This window comes from Ceratosolen solmsi, unplaced genomic scaffold, assembly GCF_000503995.2.
Source record: "Ceratosolen solmsi marchali unplaced genomic scaffold, CerSol_1.0 scaffold15, whole genome shotgun sequence".
NCBI lineage: Eukaryota > Metazoa > Arthropoda > Insecta > Hymenoptera > Agaonidae > Ceratosolen > Ceratosolen solmsi.
The window spans coordinates 760,261-775,119 of record NW_011948434.1 but is presented as its reverse complement, the minus strand read 5'-3'; the positions used below and the strand labels follow the sequence as shown (position 1 = coordinate 775,119).

The window sequence follows — 14,859 nt, the reverse complement described above, 5'->3', positions numbered from 1 at the left end:
ATAATCTTAGATAATAATATATCTAAAATATCATTTTTGTATTTTAAACCATAACTTTCAACGAAATTTAGTAAAAATTAATAATAAACATTAACAAATATATACTATTTATTAGTTTCATTAATTCATACCGTACTTCGAATATCATACCTTAATCCCGTAAAGTCAGAGATGTTAATACAAAAATATATAAATTAGTTTTAATTGATTCTGGGGTAACATAATTTTGTTCAATCGTAATTTAAGATTTTTAATAATTCCTGAAAGACAAACAACTTTTTAAAATTCTTATATTTTATAAACAACAAATTATTTGAACATATTTTTAAATAATTCTGACCGCTTTTGTATTTTTATATTTAACGATTTAATTAACAACCTAGAATAAGGTATTCAATCGGATAAAAGCGTTTACGTTGTTTTTTTATTAAACGCAAGCAATGATAGTACTTAAATACTTCGAAAAGTAGAAGTATAAATTTGCATGTATTAAAAATTGAAGTTACTATGATTTGTATAAATATTCTTATTGTTAACAAAACTATATAAATAGACAAATGTACTATCGTTTATTGAAAATTACAAAAGCAGAAAGCAAAGAGGAATTGAGCTGCGTGGACCAGTTACCTTAATTAAATAAGTATATATTCTAACATACCAATATGTCAAGAGTAAAAAAAATATGAAAATGAAAAAAATTTTTTTAATAAACAGAATTCTTTATGAATAAAGAAGAAACCTACCATATCATTTTCTATCACCCGACTCATTGATCGCATAAATTGGTCGGTAGGCAACATATACATTTATAATGCTAACGCTTACACTCCCGCGTTTGTGAACACCCACGTGCGCCTATTGGATTTTTCTTAAAAAGGCAAAAGCGTACGATCTTAAAAGTTGTTATAATGCAAGCAAGCCACACGAACTAAAATAGTACTTTCACTCACCTGGGGTACATTTTTCGATGGAAGTGGTGCGCGCGTCGTATTCCTTCTTGTGATGAAGGCGCGACCGATTCATTACAAGTTGTAATTACCGACCTTGCCAACACGAGAATAAGAATTTTATGATAGACTTTTGTAACAATAGATTCAGAAGCAAAGTTAATCTTATATTTGATCTTGACCTTTCAGTATTTTATATTTACGGATATTTCTTTATCGTAAAAAAATGATTTAAAGTTATAACTAGATATATTGGATTTTTTTTTTTTTTTTTTTAATCATGGAATTAATTATTACTTTTATGCAGTAATAAACATTATTTGTAAAGCTAATGTTTTTTATTTAAATTTTTTATTTACGGTAAAATTATTATATAATAATCTAAAACTAATAGTTTTGAAAAACAAAAATTATAATTATATATTTTTTATTATTTCTATGTAAAATAAAAGAATTTAGTATTCTATTTTAAATTTCACCTTTTCGATAATGAGTTTTAAAATTCAAAAAATTCAAAGAATTTCTATTTAAATAATAATGTCATACAATTTAATCGTTTAAATAATTTATATCAGAAATAGAACATATATAATTGAATTTGATAATCTTCATAATTTCATTGAATAATGAATAAAATTCATTTTAAGTTCTTTTATTTTATTATATTATTGTAATTCTTTAAATATTTTTTTAACTATACATGTAAAATTTATTAAATAACTTTAATTATTTTAATGTTTTATTCAATTTGATAACTAATAATATTTCAGTACTTAGACAGTCTCTTGTTAAAACTTACAAAATATGTTAAATTTGATATAAATAGAATAAATGAATAAAATAACAAAGAATGTTGTTGACTCACGATGAATTTCAAGTTCATATGTACATATTCCTTGAGGTCAATATCATATAAACACATCATATAAACATTATTCAACACAATTTTATTATGTAGTACCATTTCAGTTTTATAAATCGCTATGAAATTACCCCTTACTTGTACACGGAAGAAGAAATTGTTTGAATAAAATCATGTGCTTATCTATATATAAATAAAATATAAGCAAATGTTATGTTTGTAAATATGTTTGTATAGTACATTTGCAAATTCATGTACTCGTTTACATAAATATTCAAGATAAGAAATGTAATAATTTTTATTACAGCTGCAAGGAAAATGAAATAAAGATATTTTTATTACTATAATGTAACGTATTACTTGATGTACATTAATGTAAATAAAATAAATGAAGACAGAAATCAAATCTTATTGTTTCAATGTTTTAAATTTTAAAGATTAGGATCACTTTTTTCAGATTTTTCAAGATTTTTTCACAAATTTACTTTAGTTACAGATTATAAGAATGAAATAAAAAATGCTTGGTATAGAAATACTATTAAAGTTATATGATACAAGATTAATAATTGGACAATAGATTCCGAAAATATTTTAAATCAATTAACTCAAGGAAATTTAACAAATTTTTAAAGTCTGTATTATCATGCTTTAGTACGATCTAATTTGTTTTAACACTACGTCAATGATTTATTCAACTCTTATTAAAATATAAATATGTTATCTTATTATCTAAATGCGAATAATACAAACGTTGAAAAAACTATTATTTTATAATGTCTTTAGATTTATTTGGCATTAATATTATGTATAAATAAAATATAACGATGATAAAAAATTGTTAATTTATTTTCCCTTAAAATACATTAAACTGTAAACCTATGATAACCCACACCAATTTAAAAATGATATGTTTTATCTTAAATCTTAATAATTATGAAATATATTGGAATACAGATACTAATTAATACTAAAAAGGATTAATACAATGTAATTTTTTTAATTATTATAACATCTGTTATTGCCTTGCCTTCAAGAGGTACTTAATTCCATTATACGATTTTATTTAAACCAGTGATATCATAAATTGATCTATTTAATTAGAATTATGAAAATATATTTCATATCTGAGTATATACATATATTCCAAGAATTTTTTAATAAATTTATAGATAAAAAAGTTTTGTTCAAATATTAATAAAGAATCCAATTTGTTTTAGAGTGTAAATATTGATGTAATTAAAATAATTCTTTATAAATAACATCATTAATCGGACACATTTTTTTTTGCGCATATATATACTAATGACTTAATATTATGAACCATAAAATTTTAGTTTATTTTCAGTAATTATCGAAAACTTATTATTGACAATAAATAATAATCCAGAAATGTAAAAATATTTATATAAGGAAAAAATTATATATTAAGTATAAATTATAAATAAAATTATAAATTATAACAAGTAAATTTTATGTAATTATTATAAAAAATACAACTAACTCAATAAATTAGAATAATTAACATTTTTTTTATTTCATCATTCTCAAACAATTTATTTCAATACTTTAAGAAGATGGAAATATATCTATATTTTCCATATAAAAAATTTAATAATTATGAATTAAAAATATTTCTACTTTTATCTTTAAAAAAACATTGAAAAATACATTTCAATGTTGTATAATTCAACTGTATTATCAAAAAATAAAATATAAACAAAAATCAACCAAATAATAAAAATTTTTAGAATAGCAATCATACAAAGTAAACAGTTCATAAGTCACATCATAACCAAGATTCATTGGATGCAACTGCTACAAAACAGGATGACGCATCACAAATAATACAAGTTATAAATTTATAAAGTATAGCACTTTATATATTCTATTAAAATTTTATTAAAGGTTATTAGAAATAATAAAGTTTTACTTTTATCAAGTGATTTTTGTGTATGTAAATTGTGCCAAATTATAGGAAAATTTGATTAAATAAACATTTATTAGTAGTAATAAATATTACATTAAAATTTTAGTATTTAAAAATATATTTAAAATAAATATTTTTAATAATATAACTGCTACTTTTGAATTTAAGAAGACATTCTGATATTTATTTCAATTTTTAACATTGTATTTAATAAATATTATGTACAGTATATATTTTATAAAATTGTATATAATTATAATATAAGTAACAATTAATTGTTAAGTTTTTATTTACTCTTTGGTTGTACTTTTCAAATAACCAATTTTTAAACAACAACCATGGAAATTATATGCAATATTTTATAATGATTATAATCAGCATAAAAAATATTATAATTTTATCTTAATTATTTATTATGCATTATTGTAATTTATTATAATTGTAATCATTATAATTACAATATTCTATGTAAAAATATATTATTAAATTGATTATCATTCATTATTATACTATTCACAAAATTATTGAATCTTTGTTTAGTGTAGTTAGAATAAAAATATAACAAATTAATTACCTGTCGATAGTAATGGCAATCAGATGAATAGTCGAAATCTGCACTGCTAATATGTTGGTCACACGAAATTCCGTGTATCTTTTGTCTTTCATCAATCGCGATACGGTCCATTGCATTGAAAACATTGACAACTATATTGGCCCTGGCAGCTCTTTGCTGGGCTTTCGTTTTTACTCTCCAATGTTTATAATTAAGACATATGACTAAACTTATTACAAAATTAACTATTCAAGAAACACCAAATCCAAAAATGCAAGTTGTACCAGTCTATTAATGTCTATTATTTTTATTTTAATATTTTATGAAAGTTCTTCACAAATGTCTTTGGATCCTACAAAAAAATTGAAAAATTAAGTTTGCTGTGAATCAAAAACACATAAAAATTAAAAAGATTTTTATTAATGTTAAAAAAATTATTTAGTTAAAAGTTGCTTATATTTAATAACCCAGTATTTTTACTTAATAAAGACTTTTAGCTATTAATTATATAAACAAATTGTTGATAGCAATAATCTTTGTTTTGAATTAATTACCTATTCAATTCGTTATGTTAAGTTTACTTATATATTATGGTTAATTATTAATTAAATATTGCTTTAATCATCATATATTAAAATATTACAATTATCATTTAATAATAGTGTTTATTAAATAATAATGTTAAATAATAATAATATTAAATAATAATAATTTTATAAAATTAATAAATAATTTACTTTGTTAAAAGGCTTATAATTAATTTAGCAAATAATATTTTAATTATTGCTTTTTCTTTTTTTGTTAAACAAGTATTTTACAAGTCAATTGATACATTATTAAAATATAATACATTTAATATTTTTAAATCTAAAAATTTAATTATATTAGCACATAACAATATCAATTTTTAATTATTTTATTAACTATATTAATGGTACAATTAAACATTATTTTAAAGCTCATTAAATTCAATCTTATTTAATGTAAATCGATAAATAATCCAATCATTGATTATGAGTTATGATGAAATGGACAATAAAAATAAAAAATGATATTAAATATTTAATAATACTCATTGATGTGATATAAATATAATATGAATAAATGATAGAAGCAATAAAAAAAAACAATAAACAAGTTAAAAAATTTAACTCTTTTTTCAATTTTAAATCAATCTTAAGTAAATAGTATTTACAGCTTGTAATATATTCATTTAATACATGCATACTATATAAAGAAATAAACAATAAGTATAATTAATTAGCAATATCCAGACAATGATATTGCTTATAGTAAACCTTTCCAACGTAGCTATTTTTATCATCCAAATAGGGCAAAACTGGTTACATACATATTTCTCTCTTGCTTTCTCTTTTTTCCTCTTTATCGAGCATCCGGTGAAAAGAATAGCTACAGAAAAGGAATTAACTGATACACATTCATATGCACTCGCGTGATAAAAACTCGTGCTTTTGATATGGTGCTGTATCGATTTTTTTTTAAGCAAAGACAACATGAAACGTACCGAAAATTTAGAGTATCAAAGTAATATCTATAAACTTTAATGACAAAATAATTAGTATCGCAAATCTCCACTGCATATTTTATTTTAATCGATTAAAATTATTTTGGCATCGTACTTTATCGATGAGGTAACATCATCTTCCTACATTATGAAATGAGCAAAAAAATTAAATAAATAAAAAAGTTATTTAAGCGCTTGTGCATGAATGTAAATTTCATTAATTACATATTTCTCGTAAGTGATCATCTTCTCTAACTATGTAAAGCACTCACAAAATGCTAAAGCGTAGATTCGTGTACACACACAACAGCGAAAACAAGTTTATCGACTGGCGCTTTGACAGTCGGCGAAACATACCCACTACATTCGCTATGCACGAAAAAAAACGTTTGCGTACTTACATGCATATATATGACTATTGAACTTTTAAACATAAAAAAATATGATTATTGTTAAAACTATTTCGTCTTTTTAATTCAAATTTCGTGTCTTTCTCTGATTTAAAGATAAATTAAGTTTACACATGCATATGTATGTATGCCAAGTTTGTTTCAAAAGTGAGTATTGAAGTAAAAAGTCAATGACGGATAGAGACGGGGATAAGAGAAAAATGATATAGTAAAAGCACAGAAAACAGATTTATAGCTCTCTGCAGATAAATATTGCTACTTGTTCTGCACACCTTGTACGTAGTATGAAGAAACACGCGCGCGCCAGGATATCCTTTTCTCTTTTTCTTTCGAGTATGGATTCAGGGCTCTCAGAAACAATATCCAAACTTCCCTTAATATTGTGTACATGCAAAAGCACACAGACAACTTGAAAAATTGTTACGTAGATAAAAGTGAGTATCTTATCACCATCTAAAATTGTCCAAACGTCATCCTCGGCTCAAATATTTTTTAATTTTTTTACACGTTCTGTCCGCGAGCGCGCCGCGCCCCTTTACGATATTTACCACAAACACACCAACTATCCAGGATAATGTACATACGTATGGGCTTGTACGCATTCGCGTATGCATTGATAGAAAAGTCTACGCTTAAACGAAACACGTTATGCACATTCATAAATGTTCCTATATAATTGAAATATGTATCCTCGGTCCTCATTAGCGACTATTTCAATGCTATATCCCCTCAGTCTATTTTCCTCCCGTTAACAGTGTATTCCCATTCAATTTCTGTTTCAAAATATGACGGTCATTATATATATTGTCAATTTCTTTACGATTATCCAGTGTTATATTTGTTTCTTACTCTATATTTCTAATGCTTCTATTTATTTTTATACATGTCAAATTACTAAAAAATATCATAAAACATTGTAAAAATATAAATTTTATTAAATTTTTTGTAATCACTATAATAAAAATCATAAGTAAACACTATTGAACATACTTGTAAGGTTTGTTCGTATATGTATCTTGCTAACAATATGTTTAATGAAAATATTTAATGTAATAAATAAATACATACATTTAATCAAAATTAACCATTATATTCTACAGAACAATTATTTTACATCTAACATTTTAATTATACAATATTTTATCAAATAATTTATCATTCTATGCATTTACAAAATTAAGAATTTTTATTAACTTAAAAGATGCTTTTAAAATATATACACAAAATAAATAACATTATAGAAAATATCAAATCATATTAAATTTAAATATTTTTCACAGTATTCTGTACTTGCTTTTGATAATTTATTTTACATTTCTGGTTTATTAGCTAAATCAAATTTTCATTCGTTATTATGTCCGCGGTGGATTCAAATTGCTAAAAAATTAATTTTTAATTTATCATATCCAAAATTTTATTTCTAAATTACAAAATTTAATATTTTATCAAATAATTTATAAATCAAATAACTTAAAAAAAAACAATATTTATTATATACTTAATAGTGAATATAATACATAATTATTTGTAATACAAAATTTAAAATTATTATATTATTAATTGTACTTTAATCAATTTTATTTTCTAGGAGAATTTTAATTCTGTACTAACTTTTACAAATACACATAATTTTATATTATATTTGTAATATATCAAAAGTATTTATTTTTAATTAAATATTGTAATACTTTTATTTACATAATAGAGAAACGGTATTAATAAAGTACTCTATCATTGACAGAAAATAAAATACAAATACAAAATTTTAATTTTTTTTTATTTTAAATATCCATTCTTATAAAATATTTTATCTTAAATTTTAGTTACTAACCAATACTAAATTGAAATCAATATTAAAAATATTAACATGGATTTTTATAGACCAAAGTAAAATAATATCAAATTATTTCAAATAAGTTAAATTAGAATATATTGTAATAAAATTTTGTCCATTTACAACATATAGGAAAAATATATTGATTTGAGTATTAGCAAATAAAAAGTAAAGAGAAAAAGATAGATTGTCACTATTAGAAATAAATATTCTACTACATTTTTATATAGAATTTTACTGAATAAGTATCCAATTAGATATCAAATTTTCTGCGCAGGCTCAACGTGGAAGAAAAGTTTAAAAAGATTAGATTGGTTACATTCCATAATATATTTGGTATTTTGGGTTTCAAATTATCGAATCTTCATTCTTCTCCTATTGCCATTGCTGTAATCTAAGTCTACACTTATTTAACGTCCACGCCGTGCACTTGTGTAGTTTTTAAACGTAAATAGATACGGTTTCGTTATGGCTACCAAAGAGGAATTGCATATTTCTGCACTCGTTTATGATTATCTATTAAAGAAGGATTTATCACTTGCGAAAGTTTTTCAAAAAAAAACAAATGCGGTAAGTTAATTTTTATATAAGTTAGTTGTGCTGAAAAAGACAGTTTCATGTACAACCAATGCCTGGCCATTTATATACTAGACCACGTGGATTACGCACAATCTACATTATTTAAATTTCGATAAATTGCGATTTCAGTTTAAAAATATTTCATAATATGTATTTGAAATAGGAAGACAGCCTTTTATATATGAAATATTTTGTGTTGACGCATAATATTTGTTGGTAATTCCGAATCCACGTGCTCTCCATTAATTCAAATATATTTTTTGTATATTTTTTCAGCCTACACTTACAAAAGGATGTCCTACGATTATGGAAGTTTTTCAGTATTTTCAGAAATTTTCATGTAAAAAAATTTCTGTAAAAAATATAAAACAAGTTAATAGTTCAGATTCAAGCTCAGAGAGTGAAGAAGAAGTGGTTAAGCAGCCTAATTTCATTAATGGTAGAAGTTTAGCAAAACAATCAAATGGTAGTGGTAAAAATGAAGAATCTTCATCAGAATCTTCAGGTCAAGAAAAAATAATGATTACTAAATCTGATAACCAGAAAACCCAAGCAACAATTAAATCATCAAATAAAGTAGAATCTTCAACAGATGATTCTTCCAGTGAAAATGAAACCATAGTTTCTAAGCCTGTTATTACAAAGGTACCAGTAAAAACTGAAATAAAATTAATTTCTAAGGCATCAGCAACTAAAACAGAATCTTCATCAGAGGATACGTCAAGCCAAGATGAGACTATAATTGATAGACCTACACAAAAAGTAATAACTAAGGCTCCATTAAAAAAAACAGAATCATCATCAGAGGATTCTTCAAGTGAAGAAGAAACTCCATCCTCTAAACATATTACTCAGAAGACATCACTCAAAACTACAGTAAAACCTATTTCTAAAATATCACCGAATAAAACAGAATCTTCATCAGTAGATTCTTCTAGTGAAAATGAAATACCATCAATTACACCTACCGCTCAAAAGGTATCAGTCAAGTCCATAGTAAATTTACCTGGTAAGATACCAACAACAAAAGCAGAATCATCGTCAGAAGACTCTTCTAGTGAAGTTGAAAATTCACATGCTAAATCTATTGTTCAGAAAACAATTAAATCAATAGTAAAGACACCTGTCAAGACATTAGCCAAAAAAGAACAATCGTCAGAAGAATCTTCTAGTGAGAATGAAAAACAAGGAGACAAATCTTTATCTCATATTAAATCTATTGATAGAAAGATAGATTCTTTAGACAGTGATTCAGATAGCGATAAAAATACAAAAAAGGACATTAAAGCATCAATAAAGAAAGAATCATCAAATTATGATTGTTCAAAAGTTGAAAAATGTATGGTTAAATCTTCGTTAACAAAAATACCTGTAAAATCAGTTGCTAAAAGTAATGTAAAAACATCCATATCTAATAATAAAAGTAACTCTTCTGACAGTGAAGAGTCTTCTGAAAGTATACTACAGAAACAATCTTACAATAAAAAAGATAGTGATGAAATATCAAAATCTAAATCTACTTCTGCAAAATTAGCCACTAAAATAATTATTAAAAAACAAACATCATCTACAGATGACAGTAGTAGTGATGAACCACCTATCAAAAAAATTGCATTATCTGCCAAATCTTCTAAAGTAAAAACGAACCAAAATTCTTCAAGTGATGATTCTAGTGATGACTCTAATGATAATCCAAAAGTAGCAAATGTTAAATCAGTCAAAGCACCAACAAAAATTACTAACAATGTAAAAAACATAATAATTATCTTTAGTTACTTTATGATAAGACTTAAATCAACCATTTTATTTAAATTCAAATTGTTAGTGTCATTCTACATGCATTTAATAAATACTTAATTATTATATAATTTTATTTCAGTCAAAAACAGTAACCAAAAATTCTTCAAATAATGATTTTGAAGAATCAATTGAGATAAAACATATGAATTCACCAACAAAAAATAATTTCAATTCTAATCCATTTAAACCTGGTAAACGAAAATATCGTAATGATGCAAATAATCTAGAAAATGGAGAAAAGGTATTTTAACTTATAAATTTTCAAACTAAATTTATATAAATATAAATTATTTAAAACTTTTAAACATTAAATAATTGTGGTTTTCTAAATTTCATAGTATGTTTATGATATATTAAATTCTAATCATAGTATGTTTATGATATATTAAAAATTTTAAATATTCAAAAAGACTATTAAGTTTTAAATTTTTCACTTTTACAGAAAAATACACCTTTTAGAAGGGTTAAAGATGATGAAGTGGACATAAATCCTATGTTGGAAAATAATTCGTTTGAAGCAAAGGTAAATGCTTGGAAACAGTAAGAGCGGGACGTAGGTCATTTGCCAACATTGTTGAAAGATCACATTTTTTTATAAATTAATATATTTATATCTGTGTATATTTTTATAATATACACATTCAAAAATATATACTAAGTTTCCTTGCATTCACCATTGTTAGGGATATACAAAAATAATCATTTATAAAATTATTAATAAATTTATAACAAACTTTCATTTTCAGACTTTAAAAGATTGTAAAAGAATTATATTTTTAAACTATTTCAAAAACTTTCATGCATAAGGCGGCACATGACCTACTGTTTCTCGTCTTTCTTTTCTAGGATGATGAAGATGAAAATGGAAGCTTTAAAAGATATAATGGAAATAATTTCCGTCATAATGAGGGTAATCGAAGTGGTTTTGGTACTGGTCGTGGGAGTGGTAGTTTCGGCGGTAATCGTGGTGGTAACTCTCGTGGAGGTGGCTTCAATGGCGGTCGCGGAGGAGGTTTCAGTGGTGGCCGTGGAGGTGGTTTTAGAGGTGGTAGAGGGAGTCGTGGGAGTGGCTTCAGAGGTGATCGTGGAGGTGGCAGGGGAGGTGCTTTTGACAATAGAAGATCTTGGGGCGGTAATGATAGCCGAAGTAAAACAAGGGGTGATGGATTTAGAAAATCGTGGGGTGATAATAACGATCGAAAAAGCTTTGAGAACAATAACGCAAAACCACAGAATAATAAAATTACCTTTGATGATTGAACACAGAAAGAGTAATACATATTATTTTAGGGTAAGAATGTGAATATTTGCGATAATTATATAGTTATCCTGTTTTTCATTATTAGATAAAATCATTAAATTTGTATAAAAAAATTTTTTTTTGTTCAATACAATAACTCGATATTTTTTTGAGAGGGCATTTAACAATTCTGTATTTCAACTTACACATTACAGTGGTTTTTAATTTGTAATTATCATATCCTTTTAATATTTTAATTATTTATGATTGATTTTTATACACTCGAATGATTTTAAAATTATAGTGTATATTTTGAAAGTGTAAATAATTAAATTATTAAATAAAATAATTTGATAATATAAATAATTAAAAATATAATTGTAATAATTTTAAAAAATAGTTTGAATAACTATAAGAATTTTCTTTAGCCCGCAATTCAACGCTTCTTAAAAATCATGAAAAATAACTTTTAAAATCTAATTAAAAAAGATTTACACAATATTATAGTAGTTAATTTCCACTAAATTGAAGGTATGAAAGTTTAAATTAGTATGTTTGCTAATTTATTGTTTCAAAATGAGTTATTACATTACCTACTGCAATGTATTTGATTGACTATATATTTTATACTATTTGAATTTTTTATATAATTTAAAAGTTGATTATTGAAATACTAAATATTAGCCTTAGGTGATAAAATATAAAATCACATTTACTTATGATTACTTTATTATTATTGATCCTTTAATTGTTAACATTTATTTAACCAATTTATTAAAAATATTATATTGCAAACAATTTAATTATAATTTCATCTATATTATAATTTATGCTTAATGAATAAACTATACTGTGAAATATATGCATTTTACTTTTATATGAATTGTAAAATAAAAAAAAAAATCCCATAAAATAGCAGATCATTTTTAATATTTTAAATATAATAATAGAAAGGAAACTTTAGACTTGTAATAAATTATAATATTGTATTTTAATTATAGAAAGGTGCAAGAGGATCTTGGGGCGAAAAAGCAAATTTGGACTTGAAATTCACGAGAGGTAAATCTTTTCGCCACGAAAAAACTAAAAAAAAACGTGGTAGTTATCGAGGCGGACAAATAGATACGAGTATTAACTCAATAAAATTTGAATATTAATAGATATTTAATTTCATGTCAAATTTGTTAAAAAATTTTAGAAGTATTTAATTTGTCATTCAATACATTTACATATATTGTACAGAAAAATATTTTACACCACAGACACTTTTTATTATTTTTGTTCTATTATTATATAACAAATTAAGAATTCCAACATGTTTACGCAGACAATATATATTATACAATTAGTTTATTTATAGACACACACACACACACACAATCTATATATATATATATATATATATATATATATATTCATACAAAACTATTCTTAAAATAATTGGAACTAGTTTAATAACAGATATATTGAATAATTCATTTTCATTAAAATGTATAATTAGTTAAAATTAAAGCAAGGCATTTATTTCATCAATCTACTACTTTCTAAAGTTTATATCAATTAACTTTATTTATATATAAATGATATGTATTTTCTTTTCTAATCAATTTTTATTTATCACAAATTATATATTTTTCAATATTCTTTATTTGAAGAATTTTTCAAATGCTTTGAATTTTTATAAAAAGATTAAAAAGATCAGTTTATATTATATAGTACTTTACAAATTTATTAATACAACTTTTATAATACATAATCCATTTATATAAGATAAACATTTCTAAAATCTTGCATTTGATGTGTTAATTGTAATATATATTTTTTATTTCATACTATTTTTATGTAAAATATTTCAAATTAGAGAAATATAAAATAGAGTTTGCTAAATTAGTTATACTATTAAATGCAAGAAAAATTGTAATTGTGTGTAATAAAGCTGTTAATAAAATTTTTCGTATGAGATAATTACATCAAAGAGGTTTTTTATTACCTATATAATTTAGTGCTATGCAAATTAGTTTGAAATAAATGAACTTTTTGAAGAGATAAGTAAAAATTATAGAAAAATGATAAAATATAAAAATTCTTAAATTGTTCATTATTAAAATTTCTTGCATTAACTTTAAAACTAACAAATTTAAACAATAAAAACAGAAATATCTTTTTTATATGTATAAATTAAATGTAAATAAAATAAGATTGCTTTATAATAATTAAAAAAATTAAAATATAACAAATGTCAATACATATAAATCTTATGTGAAAAGATTTATTTGAAATTATCAATAGAAATAAGTAATATTATTTTAAATATGCATTACTTTAAAGTGGAATAAAGATTACTTGAATAGTAATTTTTAGAAAATGATTTTCATAATTAATGTTTATTAGATAATATATATTGTAAATTGGCATAAATAACAACTTTGAATTATAATTTTATTTTTAAAAATGTTAACAATGATATTCAAAAGTACACTATTATCAATTCATAGAATATAAAATATTGAAAACACAGGTTCCTTTAACTTGATACTAAAACTAAACAAAATGATACTGTTTATTGTAAAACTAAATTTCTAATATTTATGAATTTTGTTGTTTTAATTTTAACATTTTCATATTCCTATTAATATTTATTTATAATTAAAAAAAAAGTTTTTTCATTTTTGACATATATAATTCAATAATGACGAAATATTTAGTAAAACATATTATTTACATTGTCTGGTTTACAAATACTGATAAAAAATATTTGCTTTTTGAAAATGTATAGAATAGTTAAATTAAGATTGGAACATAGATAAAATTAATTTTATATTATTGGTATAACAATTTTAACAGAATGTTACTTGAAATTAAATTGTAACAGCTTAAATATATTCTTTTTTCAAAAGTTTTTTTATTTCACAGGAAAATTAAAAAATATATTCTAGAAATATCTATACAATTTACAACAATAATTATTAATACCTTATCAATATACATCTAAAAATTTAAAACAAAGAAAATATGAATACAAATTTACTTCACTTTGTGAATATATTAATTTGCTAAATAATTTTAAATATATATTTAAAGAATTAATTTAATAACATTTATATAAAATAATATTTAAAGGCTTTTTAGATGATTTGAAATAAAATAAAAATAATTTAAATAGTTTATTTATGCTACTAATT

General features: G+C 22.9%; 1 protein-coding gene and 1 long non-coding RNA gene across 3 annotated transcripts; one reads left to right on the top strand and one right to left on the bottom strand.

The window, feature by feature from the left end:
• Positions 1-746: 746 nt before the first annotated feature.
• Positions 747-4,383, bottom strand: LOC105364704 (uncharacterized). The gene is made up of 3 exons (XR_912959.1): positions 4,311-4,383; positions 951-1,043; positions 747-868 (listed from the first exon to the last, which is right to left on the bottom strand). It is a non-coding gene; the product is annotated as an uncharacterized LOC105364704 (long non-coding RNA).
• A 3,981-nt stretch (positions 4,384-8,364) lies between these two features.
• Nopp140 (nucleolar and coiled-body phosphoprotein 1) lies at positions 8,365-12,877 on the top strand. 2 transcript variants are annotated; one of them, XM_011502695.1, is made up of 5 exons: positions 8,365-8,628; positions 8,914-10,383; positions 10,517-10,678; positions 10,880-10,960; positions 12,679-12,877. In XM_011502695.1, the coding sequence occupies exons 1-5, from the start codon at positions 8,527-8,529 to the stop codon at positions 12,832-12,834; spliced, it is 1,971 nt and encodes a 656-aa protein (XP_011500997.1). In that variant the 5' UTR covers positions 8,365-8,526; the 3' UTR covers positions 12,835-12,877. The 2 variants fall into 2 exon arrangements, with proteins under 2 accessions (XP_011500997.1, XP_011500996.1); XM_011502694.1 differs by lacking the exon at positions 10,880-10,960 and adding an exon at positions 11,284-11,728 and having other exon boundaries at positions 8,366-8,628; positions 12,679-12,751.
• Positions 12,878-14,859: the final 1,982 nt, after the last annotated feature.